General features: G+C 35.5%; 1 protein-coding gene across 1 annotated transcript; it reads left to right on the top strand.

Annotated features, from left to right (window-relative positions):
- The first annotated feature begins 259 nt into the window (after positions 1-259).
- On the top strand, positions 260-11,553 carry LOC129261264 (hsc70-interacting protein-like). The gene is made up of 6 exons (XM_054899321.2): positions 260-416; positions 1,056-1,278; positions 1,897-2,110; positions 5,521-5,637; positions 6,085-6,381; positions 7,719-11,553. Exons 1-6 carry the CDS (start codon positions 260-262, stop codon positions 7,965-7,967), a joined length of 1,257 nt encoding a protein of 418 aa, XP_054755296.2. The 3' UTR covers positions 7,968-11,553.
- Positions 11,554-13,601: the final 2,048 nt, after the last annotated feature.

The following is a 13,601-nucleotide window of genomic DNA, read 5'->3' as shown; positions in this document are numbered from 1 at the left end:
TTGTTGACCATAGTAGATTGCGAGACAAATGAATACCCTCTAGCGATTAAGTTATGCAATGTTTGGCTTATTTTTTTCTTGATCTATTGGATAAGTTGGTGCAGAATACTGTAGTGGTATTGCTTGTATGCACAAAGACTGGAAAAAAATCCTGTGTAGTGCTGCCATTCTCTGGAATCGGCTGTACAGTAGATCTTGTGGGGGATCCTCGTTTTTTTCTGTCTCACAATTCACAATTTTTAATATTTCAATTCATCTCATGTCCAGCCTTGGTGCCAAGCTGCCAGAGCCCAAGGAGACGGAGAGCAATCCAGAGCCCGAACCTTCTGCCCAGGCTCCCCCAGCACCAGAGCCAACACAGGAACCAACATCTGAACCAGAACCTATGGAACCAGAGAGTGAAGAAAGTGATCTGGGTAGGATATAAATTATGAACAGCCCTGTAATAGTGAACAAATATGTACAGCTGTTAGAGGAGGTGGTTCGAACTATGGTTCCCAAAGTGATGACGGAATGCAAATATTTTCCTGAGGAGCACAGCACCGAAGGAAATTGGTCACATTCCCGTCACTGAGGGGATCATCGTTTCACAAAACCTTTGATCGAAGGCTGTTTATATTTGCTTTATATCTCGGTCATATCTCTTTATGTTCAATGATTTTTAAAGAAAACTGGTCAACATCATTAAAGATGTAAACTTGGTCCAAGGCAAATCTTCGGCTTTTTGCCATTTCTTGTCCCAGTGCTGGCGAACGTCAAGACCGGGGTAGCGTTTCATGAAAGGACTTGTCGGACGTTTTATCCGACAAGTCCCATTTTATCCGACAGTTACCATAGTAACAGTACCTCTCAGCCAATCAACATCAGAGAAAGATGTCAGATCTGACAACTTGTCGGATGAAAATGTTGATGAGACACTCCCCTGGTAATAATTGCCCGGAAGCGGGTATCCCAGCTATGTAAAATATACTAATGAATGGGCACTGTGGCCATGCCCTTTTTAAAATAATGAAACTTTACTATAAAGGCCTGTTGTTACTTGTGACTTTTTATAGAACTTGATGAAGATGGTGTGATTGAACCAGACACGGATGAGCCTCAAGAGATGGGAGATACCAGTCTAGAGGTTACAGATGAAATGCTAGAGGAAGCTATCCAAAAGAAGTCTGAGGCAATGGTTGCCATGTCAGATGGAAACTTGGAAGAAGCCGTCCAGCTTTTCACTCAAGCTATTTTGCGCAATCCACGTTCAGCTTTGTTCCATGCCAAGAGAGCAAGGTAAGATGATGGCATATATCTTCTTGGTGGAATGAGATATGGCTCTGACATTTTTCAGCTCTTTATTTCTGATTGATCATAAAATGAAAATAATCAGATTCTCTTCAGTTATACTCATTTCATTCAAACAAGTAGTTTTATTCTTTTGGAATCAAGATTAATTTGTATGGTGGCTCAGTGGTAGATTGCTGCTTCATGAACAGGAGGTCGTGGATTCGATACCCGGCCAAGTCATACCAAAGACTTTAAAAAAATGAGACTTTCTGCCTTCTTGTTAGGTGCTTGACGTATGAGAATGGAAAAGGGTAATAATTATGAAGGGCCTGTTGGGTGAACAGCTTACAGCTGAAAGTGGCTACCCTTGGTAAATAGAGTTATTATCACTCTTATTATTAAATGTGTTGAAGGATCTTGCAAATACAGCATGGGTTGATGCTTTGTGGTATGCATCCCTCCACTAGTACATTTGGCATGCAGTACCGTACCTTTAATAGTGCATACACATATTTACCTTGAAAAGTCCCCTGTAATCACCTAGTTTTGTTTTAGATTCATATTTCTGACGATATACTTCCAGACACTATGATTGACGAGTCCACGATTTCCTTCTTTCCACAGCTGCTATGTCCGTCTAAAGAAGCCCAATGCAGCTATCCGTGACTGTAACAAGGGACAAGATCTTAACCCTGACTCTGCCCAGGTTTACAAGTGGAGGGGTAAAGCCCATCGAATGCTGGGCCATTGGGAAGAGGCTTTTAAGGATCTACAGATGGCTTGCAAGCTGGACTTTGATGAATCAGCTTATGAGATGCTGAAAGAAGTAGAGCCAAATGTAAGTGTAGAAAATAGTTCTTTTTAAGGATCATGTGACACAAGGGTTTTATGATCAATCTCAAGATGGCAATTGAGATCATTGTCACATGTGCATATTATATGATATTGACTGGCTTGGAGGGAAATATCACATACATTTTCCCAACTGGTGTCATATTACCAGATTTGTGACAAGGGCAAAATGGGTCTAGTGAGGGAAATGTAAATGTCTATGGTATCTTCAGAAAATTAACAACAGTCAATATAATCATTATTAGCTACAGCTGTATAATTTTTTTTTTTCATCCTTTTGCCCCAATGGGCAAGTTTATTTACAAAAAAAGAACACGTTTACAGAAGTCAAATTATAAACATTATTCAAACAAATGCTTCAACATACTCCATTTCAAATTAAAATCTTTCCTTTTTCCATTCAGATCACAAATGTAACATTCATCTAAATAATAATTTTGTATTACCTTTTTAATCTTCTTAAAATCAGGTACATGTCTTGTTCAACCTCGAGAAATATAATTGTTTTACTAAAATGATAATACAATTCAGGGCATCATTTCGCTTTTCTTTATATCCAAACAAAATATTCTGTGGAGTAAATTTAAGAATAAACATAGGAGATGATATCCACGTTTCTATTTTACTCCAAATATTTCTACTAAAATTACAGAAGTAAAAGAAGTGTTCAATTGTTTCCTTTACAGTATAACAAAATGTACAGCACTCAGTATTGGTGATCTTTAGTTTGAATAAAATATCATTTAAAAACACAATTCTATTGAAAACTTTGTATTGGAAATACTTTATCCGAATGTCAGTTGTAAATCTGAAAATCATCCTATTAAATTCCGGTATTTTAGTGTGATCCAAAAGAATATTTGAATTTTTTCCCCATTTTGCTGCAATAGTTTTGGCTAAATCTTTATTTCCTATCAAAAGTTTATATATACTTTTACACCCCTTTTTATCACTCATTATAGGAGAAATATAAGGCATAACAAATGGTTCACATATTCTATGGTCTAGATTTTGAAATTTTCGATTAAACACACATCTTAGAGCCTGAGAAATTGAAAAATATTCCAAAACATTGACTTTTAAACCAAACTTAGAGGAAGTCATCTTCCAGGCTAGGGTGAATCAATTATAAAGGTTTTCTTTCCATGCTCAGTGACAAAGAAATTAACCTGCTCTAACTAGTGAAAATCACCAGTTTAGCTGAAGGGATTCACAAAAGAATACACCTACATGAAATCAATTAAAATGGTTAGAATCACCTATTTCATGTTCTATGGAGATAAAAAAAGTATCTTTTCAGTTCACTTTATGTCAAATCAATTACTTGAATTTAAATAGGCCTACTATTTATAGTTTCTGAATCCAAATCCTGCAATTAAATATTGTGTGTCGTACGGGACAACTTTTAATTATTGAAAAATGAAGGGCAGTGATTAGATCCTTATGGGATAAATCGATCACCGATGGGTTAAAGAAAGAGAAACTGATATTGTGAAATTGCATCATCAAAAATGAAATTGTAGGAAAAACTTTTGCATTTTCATGTGTCGTACGGGTGATTGCCAAAAATAGGTTCAGAAAAATCAGGGCTGCCCCTATTATGGATCATAAAAATGTTGTAGATATTATTTGGAACCATCAATGATACATTATTCCATTGACCTGCAATATTTTCAATCTTCTCATGCTTTGTCAATAATTAATTCAGGCAGTGTTTGTACTTGACAATTTTTTAAGCAAAATTATTGAAAATTGAAAATTCCATTGTTCCCCCCCAAAAAAACTATATCTGACTTCATTTTTGGTTAAAACTCATAATTTTCATAAAATTTAGGTATCATAGTAAAATATTACACTACTTATGACTTATTGAAAGCATGTTGAAATTTATGATATTTTTGAAGTTCTAGTGTGGAATCGCCCTACTGCATCGACTGCTTTATTCTTTGTGCTGGGTTTGTCATAGCCTCTTGTCGAGGCCCTGGCGGCTGCTTCCCGAGCGAAGCGAGGGATTCCCTAATTCGCGAAGCGAATTAGGCCTGGCGCGAGCCAGGGCCTCTTGACATCTGAACTGAATTATATATTCATGAGGAACGTCTTCCTAATGAATATACATGAGTCATGATATTACTGGTCACCGAGTAAACCAATGAAATGTCAGAGCTGTTTCGTTTTGGGTTCGGAATACTATATAGTATAGTAGTCCATTATTCTGCAGGGGATTCATTTAATTGCGGGACACTAAAGGGGATATAACCTGCAAAATGCTATACAAGTAGTGGTACTACTACTACTACTACTACTACTACTACTGGCCGTAACAGACCCATCACCGCCCCGAAACTTCCCGGGAGATACTGCTCAGCCGCTGGTCAGACTCGAGTCAACTCCCAGCAACTCCACCCCAGCTTCCCTCACTGCACTGCACAGCGGAGATCGATAATCGACGCCCCGGTTCGACCGGTGGAATCGCATGAAAGATAACATTTTTTCCATATCCTGTGGGTAGATTTACAAAATCATCTCGTCCTTTCAGTGCAGAGTTAATTTTATCGACTTGCAAATCCTTAAATCGGTCAATATTCAGCATTTTAGAGGCATATTCAATGCTCTTTGATATTTCGTCGTCATTCTTCGCCAAGAATCCACGGGTCGCCATTCAAGATGAGCTCATGAATATTCAATATGACGTCATAGCAGCCCGCGCTCTCATTGGATGATTTTCACCGACCAGTTTTTGGTAGGTGAATTGGTAAAAACAATAAAAAACAAAAGAAAGTCGGTGAAATTCGGGTCAGATGTCCAGAGGCCCTGTCTCGCGGCGCTCTGCTTCGCTCTCTCCCTTGCTTTGCCATGTTCGCTCGGAAAGCAGCCGACAGGGCCTCGACAAGAGGCTAGGTTTGTCACAATAGTGCACAATGAAATTCCAGTGGTACTGAAAGAAAAAGAATTTCAATAATGTCCCAAATTGTACATATTGTATGAATGAATGTGTGTCCTAAAACGATTATGATGTGAAATACATATCTTATATGATGAATTTGTCTTGTTGATATAAAATCACAAATTCCTTCTCAATATGGAATAAGCTGAAGATCAGGATGCAAATACTGAATAGTAGAGGGCAATTCCATAAGATGTATGTCTGACCCCTATATGTGGGGCCTTCATGAGTTTTTCTGTCTCTGATTTCTGGTTCTTTTGACAGTCTGCAATGCGCTCAAATGACCATGACTTGGTCAGTTTATGAAGTGAAGTAAAACTTTAAAATGGGGGCCGGACGTACAAAAAAGGTTGATCATTTTATGGAATTGCCCTAAAGTAAGTGTGCAAACTGCAAAAGGCTTTTTTTATAGGAAAAGAAAATCACATGATTTGATGATATTCTCTTTGCAGGCCAAAAAGATTGCAGAACATAAGAGGAAGTATGAGAGAAAACAAGAAGACAAAGAACTCAAGGCGAAAAAGGAAAGGATCAGATTGGCAAAATTAGCCCAAGAGAAAGCAAGAAAGGTGAGAAAATTAAATGATATATTGTAATAATAATGAATGATTGTGGTTCTGACACTAACCATTGGAAAATTATACTGAAAAACTCAATAAAAACAGTTTTCATGAAAGTCAAAGTAGTTGCAATATGAGTGAAAAAGATCATGATTTTGATGATAGAGATTGAAAAAAGTCTGTTTGCATGGTTTTGGCACAAGATGGCACACTAAAAACAAACTGCCAGCTAGCTCTGTGCTTTTCTTACTAACAAACTTGTTGGACCTTGATTGCTACATACTACCTCTGGGTAATGTGTAATTGCACATTGTTTAGACACAATTCTAGTATACTCTAGTTAAATTTCAAAAATATTTTTTCTAGATACAAAGTAATCTGAAACATGGCATTTCTCGGTATTTCTCCTACAAGTTGTTGTTTTCAATGTTTTTATATGTGATTTGACGTTTGTAGGAAGATGAAGAGAGAAGAAAGCAAGAAGCTGAATCAGGATTCCCTGGTGGTTTTCCTGGTGGGTTTCCAGGGGGTATGCCTGGTGGCTTCCCGGGGGGATTCCCCGGTGGTATGCCTGGTGGTATGCCAGGGGGATTCCCCGGTGGTATGTCTGGTGGTATGCCAGGTGGTATGCCAGGTGGTATGCCAGGTGGTATGCCAGGGGGATTCCCCGGTGGTATGCCGGGTGGCATGGGAGGTGGCATGCCTGATATCGGTGGCATCATGTCCGACCCTGAGATTATTACTGCCTTGCAGGTGAGTCTTCCTTCTTTCATTCTACAATATACAAACTATAGCATCAAATATATGATATATTAAAGCCTTTTTAAAGACCATTTTTACACCCTGTATTTCTGGTTCTGGTAGTGTTCAGAGATCTTGTTATTAAAGAGCACGCAATGACACCTTTTTCTTGAGTGATCATCACACATGAATTCTCATTTCCTTTGTTCTGTCAATCTCTCCATGTATAATTTCACATTGAATCAAGTACATTTAGTTTATTGAATCAAGTTGATCAATACTACCAGTTGAATTAAATCTTGTATTTTGAACCCTCTCTCTAAAAAAAAAAAAAAATTTGTGGTCAGCTTATTGATTTTGAGCTTGGTGGTTAAATATTGGCAGGATACGCATGCTTAAAAAAATTGAAATGCAGCTGCCTAGTATCTGGCAAAAAATTTGATCTTGGTTCTAATGCATATAATACAATAATGCATTTATGAATTGATAAAAGAATATGTGTTAATAGATGTATCATGACTATCACATTTTTGGCTGAACCTTCATCATCTTTTACAAGATTGTCATCATTATGTTTTTTAGCGTTTTGCCCCCTTTTATCCACCTATCTTGTCCCCATTGTTTATTTCATATTATTGTATTTCTGTACAAATGCATACCTGTTAGAAGCTTTTTTGTTTCATTGGATTGTGTCTATTCGATAAACAATATTTGTAACAAAATATGTGCCCACCCACCCAAAAACCAACAATCAGTCGCCCAAAATTAAATTTGTATTAGGTTTGAAAAAGCACATCCTAATGTCCTAGGGCAATTCCATAAAATATGTACGTCCGACCCCCTCTATGTGGGATCTTCATGAAATTTTCTGTCTCTGATATCTTGCTCTTTTGACAGTCTGTAATGTTCTCAAGGGACCATGACTTGGTCAGTTTATGAAGTGACGTAATACTTGATAAAATTGGGGGTCGGACGTATAAAAGGTGATCATTTTATGGAATTGCCCCTTGTCAAAATTGATCAACAATAAACCACATAATTACTTGATTGCATGTGAATGAAACTTCCAAGCAGTCCGCAAAAACTTGTGTCAAAGAAACTCTTGTAGCTTGTTTTCTATTTGACTTCACAACTTGACATTTTACTGTATGAAGAAGAAGAGTTAACATTTCAGATGAGCTTATTTTCTAATTTTTCCTTTCTGAACACACAAATAATATTTTGGCTATTTACAGGGAATCTTCCCTGGGGACTATTGTCGGTTTGGGGGTGGCAGGTCACAAAATATGAATGCCTGTTTCAATGTGAACTTATCTATGTACATTGTTACCATCTCCATCTCCCATCAGGATCCGGAAGTCCAAGAAGCCTTTGCAGAGATCAGCAGCGACCCTTCAAACATTGCCAAGTATAAAGACAATCCTAAGATCACCAGACTCATTGCTAAGATGCAATCAAAGGTTCCAAGAGGACCGGGTGGTCCTGGAGCAGGAGGGCCTGGACCTGCAGGTGGACCCCCACCATCAACCCCACCCTCCTCCGGAGGAGCTCAAGGAGAACCATCAGCACCAGGAGCTAGCACTCAAGATATTGATTGAGGTCTCACTGATTCCTCATACATTTAATTTGCCCTAAGTTAGCAAAAGGAATTGACATGGAATTAATTGTTAGAGTAATATTCATTTGTCCTTTACAAAATGCAATACTAAAATGTTTCGCCTAGCAAACATTCATCTCTGGTTGTGATAAAATTTAGCATGACAAGTGAGCACTCTGCATGAATTGTGAAAATATAAATGACCTAATTTTGTTGGCATGTCACTCTTTTCCTTTTGCTTATGTAGGGCAGTGTATATATCAAGTTCTTTTGGAAGTTGATTATGTTTTAAGAAACACCTTTCCATAATATAACATTCAGATAATGCAAGAATATGTTTGTTACATGTGATGGAACTTTTTGAAGTGATTCTTGTTATTATGTCGTCACACTTAATCTAGGAGAGAAACACATATAGTTTTCTTCCTTTATAATGTACCATAATTGAAATAGACCAACAAGGAAAGTGGTCTTTGGAATGTGGATTATGTGCATTTTAATTCTTTACTGGTCTAGAAGGAAACGATTTGGATCACTGAGACCAAAATTCTTTCATTTTTTTTTACTGGAAAAACTGCTTGTATGGTTATGCCCTATTAATGTTTGTGAGTTGTAGAAATTTATGACTTTGTTTATATCCATATAAATGTAGCAGATATCGGGGTCAACAGTTTTTTGTTCAAGGACTTATCTAATTCCAAAACAATGTTTAATTGATAGCAATTCATATACTATAAAAGATTTAAAATTTGTTATGCTGCCATGCATTATACAATAATTATCATTTATGCAACATTTTGTTTGCCATAACCTGATGGAATTCCTGTTGACTTTTCTCTTCTGGGGAAAAAATGTACCAATTCCTAATTGTCCATTGTGAGCAGATAGGAGTCCCCACCGAACTCACAAGGAAAAAATTAATTTGGAGCGCCCCCCCTCCCTCTTTAATGGCAAAGGCTTACTTACACTGCTTCTTGGTGGAGTCGCTATAACATTGTTTCTATCATATCAGGTACACTGTGCAAGATACTAGCCACCCAACAATAAGTGCCAATGAAGAAGCTCTGTTAATAGCCAAAATTTGGTATTCTAAAAACATAATTAGGTTATTACAGTAATTAATCATATCTGAGAATTTTCTTTACAATTGTTAAAATTTCAAGTTGTAGAAGTTCAAGTAAAAAGTTTCCTGGACACCAGTTTTTGCGGACTGATTTGAAAATACACTGATATTGCACACGTGCTTGAGTGAACCCCAAACTTCAAACATTTTTTTCTCTAAATCTTTGAAGCTCTGTGTTAACTTCTTCTGTATTCAATCAAGTACTTGCCAAGTCATGAATCATGAATCATTAAAGCTTAGGGGCGACTGGTCACAAATGTATCTTAGTGACCATGTTTACTCAAAATCTTAAATTCATCATGAAAGCAGATTGATTGGCATCAATAATCATGACGCAATTTTCAAGGGTGTATCTTAAAGCCCATGTATACCTTTGAATAAGGAAATGTATTTGATTAACATGTTTTAATTGTGGAAGCAGAATTATTGATCTTGTAAAGATACAAGTTTCCTTTCCCATTTTATGGCTGCTATCTATTGATGTTGAATTTATGTTTTTGTGACGGTTGTCTTCTGTATTTAATCAGAATAGAAAGACATCTTTTGTTGTTTGGTACAGATAATCTAGAGTGTCTAACATTTTGAAATGTCTGTTTTTTAGTAACTTCAAAAGTCCCTTTTGATATATGCAAGATAATTCTTGTTGAATTCTTTTATTGATTTTTAGGCACATAAACAAAACAATGCCTGATTATTGTTCGATACACACTTGTATTAGCTCACTCCTCAAATAAAATGTGAAAATCTGATTATTGTAATAGTGTAAATAAATTCTTCTCTCCATTTACATGCTACTATTTTCTTCTCTAAACCGCTTTTGAAATTACTGAAATAGAACAAAATATAATATTCAAACAAGTTTCTTTATTGCCTGCAAGAATAAGCTAATTCAAACCAATGCTTCTACCAGAACATACACAAACGTCATGATATATTACATCAATTCCCCTTTTAAATCTTTATTTCTTCCAACAGAAATATACTATTATATAACCCACATACCATGTGGATATATTTCTCTCTCTATTCCTCTGTATGTTGTTGAATACTCAAAACTGCAAACTCTGTACAATTGTTAGTTTACCATGTTCTCTCATATGTACAACAATAAAATAAGCAGTGATTTTTGTACAATTTTAAGACCTCTCATAAACTGTTGATGATTTGGGGTCGAGGTTTATCCCAAATGATTCATAATACATGGATGCATGAAAAGCACATTACATAGGCATCACACGTCACCACAATGCTAGTAGCCCTTGGTCTAAAAATTGTTTCAATTGCTTACATTCCATTTCAACTATTAATTACTGTTCACATAACAGTATCTTAAAGCAAAATTATACATATACACATCAGCCTGGCTCATTTTGCTTGGTTCAGACCGGCAATATCCTATTTACCCCACCCTCCAAAAACTGAGGGGGATAGTCAATATGTCGCTATGGAGACAACACATGAGGGCGCTATGCATGAAATATTGGGAAAGCAAGTTAAAGGACAAGTCCACCCCAAAAAAAGTTGATGTGAATAAAAGAGAAAAATCCAACAAGCATAACCCTGAAAATTTCACAAAATAGTTATATGCACATCCTGGTCGGTATGCAAATGAGGGAACTGATGACATCACTATTTCTTTTGTATTTTATTATATGATTAATTTTCTGTTCATTGTCCTGTGAAACATTACTCTCTGAACATGTGCAATTACCATTTGAATGTGTGCATATAACAATTTTGTGAGAAAAACTTTAAACGTCATAACTTATTTTACAACCGTTTTTGATGGAAATTTTCAGCATTATGCTTATCTGATTTTTCTCTATTGATTCAAATAAACATGTTTCTGAGATGGACTAGACCTTTACATGAGACTGAACTAGCATAACGAGTAGGTACATCCTAATGATTGACGTATATCATTTGAATCCAAAACAACAATTTCGTCATTTTGATTTGAAATTCACTAGAATAGTGATCTTTGTTTGTCAACAAAACCATGATGCTTATGGATGTAGATATATGAAAGCCAAAAGGGTATACATATGATTTCATTAACCTCTTTTGCAGTGCATTTGAATAAAATATACATTTTTAGTGGATTTAGGCCAAAGCACTTAAGAGCACTGATGAATTATGTACGAGTGCAAATCGATTTTGGCCAATGTTTATCAAGTCTGTAATCATAATTTTTCACAAGAAAATTACCAACCAATTTGTTCCTCTCAATTTAGGGTACAATAGCACACTTTTATGTTAGCTAACAATGCCCAGATAGTCTTGTGCTTCCTCTTCAGTTTCTGTTATATACATTTAAAGAGAATGTGTAATCTACAATGTGTATGACAGATGTAGCTTGAAGTGGATTATCAAACTTATTCCACTACAAAATATGTGGTAAAAAACTGTTGTTTATGTACAGATCTAAAATCAGGAAAAACATACATATATTTCTATAACAAAAGTAAAAATATATTATAAACTAAAATTTCAGTAGAACAGAAAGACTATAATAGCTAATCATAAATAAAAATTATTGATTCAGTTTAATACAGACCAATATTCCAAGAGACCTATAGATGCCTCTATCCATAAGCATATTTCATTTTATTTTCCACATGGATATTTGTTTGCTCACATAATAAACATTAATTTGCTCACATTAAACATTAATAATGTGACAAAATTATAGATAAATTTTCCAGGATGTTTTTCCAATAAAGATGTGAAAGTTATTAAAGTAAGAATGAGATTATTGTATATGTGTGAGAATGGAGAGAGGCACAAAGGGATTTAGGAAATGTTGAGGCCCATATTCTGAAGTCAGGTTTAACTTAGACCATGCCTAACTGTGCTAACATGAGAAGCAAAAATTGTCAAAAATTTTATGAAGTTGTATATTTCCTGTTTGTGTGCTCTTTCCTGATTCATCGATGGTGAAGACAATCATCTTTTTATACTTCCTAGACAATTATGAAAGATTTGAGAGCCAAATGAGCTGAAATAGGATACCTCTACTGTTAGTGATTTATGTAACAATTAACCATCCATACTTAAACCTGAGTTTAGGTTAAACCCAACTTCAGAATACGGGCCTGAGAGTGCATCACATCATGAGGATATATTATAAATTTTGACAACATATTAAAGTTATACACCAACATTTTTTTTTACTTTAAATGAATTGTATAAACAATGATAATGATGAAAACGTCCACCAAGATCTCTTGAAATATTTGTAATCCATATATTGAGCCAATTAAGTTGCATAAGTTTAATCTGCCCAAACTGGCTTGCCATGCAAGCCTTTAGATAAAAGTTGAACAAATTACTAAACATGCTCAATGCATCTATCAAGAATAATAATGTATCTCACACTCGTCGGACAAACATCATCTGAAAGATTTTTTTTTCCAGATTTCTTCACATATAAATAAGTGGAACTGCTCCATAAATACAATATAAACTATGACAAACTTATGAACAATTCAAATATATACATAATACAACAGTCACATTAACAATAGACAAATCAATCAAGCTTCAGATAACATTTTCTGTTCTTCAAGATTAATGAATACACTAATAATATAAATGAATTATTTTTACACCATACATGTTTTTGTGCATTTTAAAGGTTTAGTAATAGTACCATATCCAGTAATAAATTATATTGAGATTTTTTTTTTCAAAGATAAAATGTACTCACACATTTGGAGGAAGGGGGAATGAGACAGAGAAAGTGCCTACATTTTGAAGCACACATTGAAACTGCAGCTGGAGAGACGAAACCTAATATTTGAAAAAAAGAAATAGCACTGTAACCAAAAGAGAGAGTATTCCTGTTGACATCTCTTTGGGATAGAGAGCTAGGATTCAGACAAAACCTAAACAGTGATATTCTGCAAAATTGTAGGTTCAAGGTTTTGAAATCCATAGGATCTATCTGACACAGTATTCTCAAGTTCACCAAGGCTGCTCTTTCTTTCTATGTGACAACATTTAGCACAGACATAAGTTAGAAACAGTTATACACCGATGCAAAACGCTTTCAAGAACATAGAGAATACCTGTCAAATAACAGCTTGGAAGTCTTTGTCGTAAAGTAAGTGCTGAACCAGACTAGCAGTTTTTGTTCTAAGTATCGAAGCTGACAAAAACTTGCAAATATGTCCAGAATCAAGGACCAAACTGTGGTTGTGATTCGACAAAGACTTCTTGGTTGTTCTTTGTCATAAAGGGCATTTGACAATACATTATCTATATTCTTGAAAGCGTTCTGCATTGCCTCTCCCTAATATGATCTGTAATGTTAAAGGTGAAATTAACTTTAAGGCATTAGCAAACCACTTAATATTACAATAAATTAGGATTGATTGAATTCTCTCACATTACATTTAAAAACACTTATATCATAGAAAAGCCATTGATCTTAAAAACATCAGGTACATGACCATATCAACATAAACATCCACATTTCATAATTGGTGTTCATGCTAGTACTAAACAAGA

The sequence above is a fragment of the Lytechinus pictus genome, chromosome 5 (genome assembly GCF_037042905.1).
Source record: "Lytechinus pictus isolate F3 Inbred chromosome 5, Lp3.0, whole genome shotgun sequence".
In the NCBI taxonomy this organism is placed as follows: Eukaryota; Metazoa; Echinodermata; class Echinoidea; order Temnopleuroida; family Toxopneustidae; genus Lytechinus; species Lytechinus pictus.
The sequence above is the reverse complement of the archived record's forward strand: the minus strand, read 5'-3'. Positions and strand labels throughout refer to the sequence as shown.

What these genes read in the sequence shown, in the direction of transcription:
- LOC129261264 (XM_054899321.2), top strand. Translation starts at nt 260, where the DNA reads ATGTCCAGCCTTGGTGCCAAGCTGCCAGAGCCCAAGGAGACGGAGAGC. An exon ending in TTCCATGCCAAGAGAGCAAG is followed by an intron (nt 1,279 to 1,896) that starts GTAAGATGATGG and finishes TTCTTTCCACAG; the next exon opens with CTGCTATGTCCGTCTAAAGA. An exon ending in TGAAAGAAGTAGAGCCAAAT is followed by an intron (nt 2,111 to 5,520) that starts GTAAGTGTAGAA and finishes TTCTCTTTGCAG; the next exon opens with GCCAAAAAGATTGCAGAACA.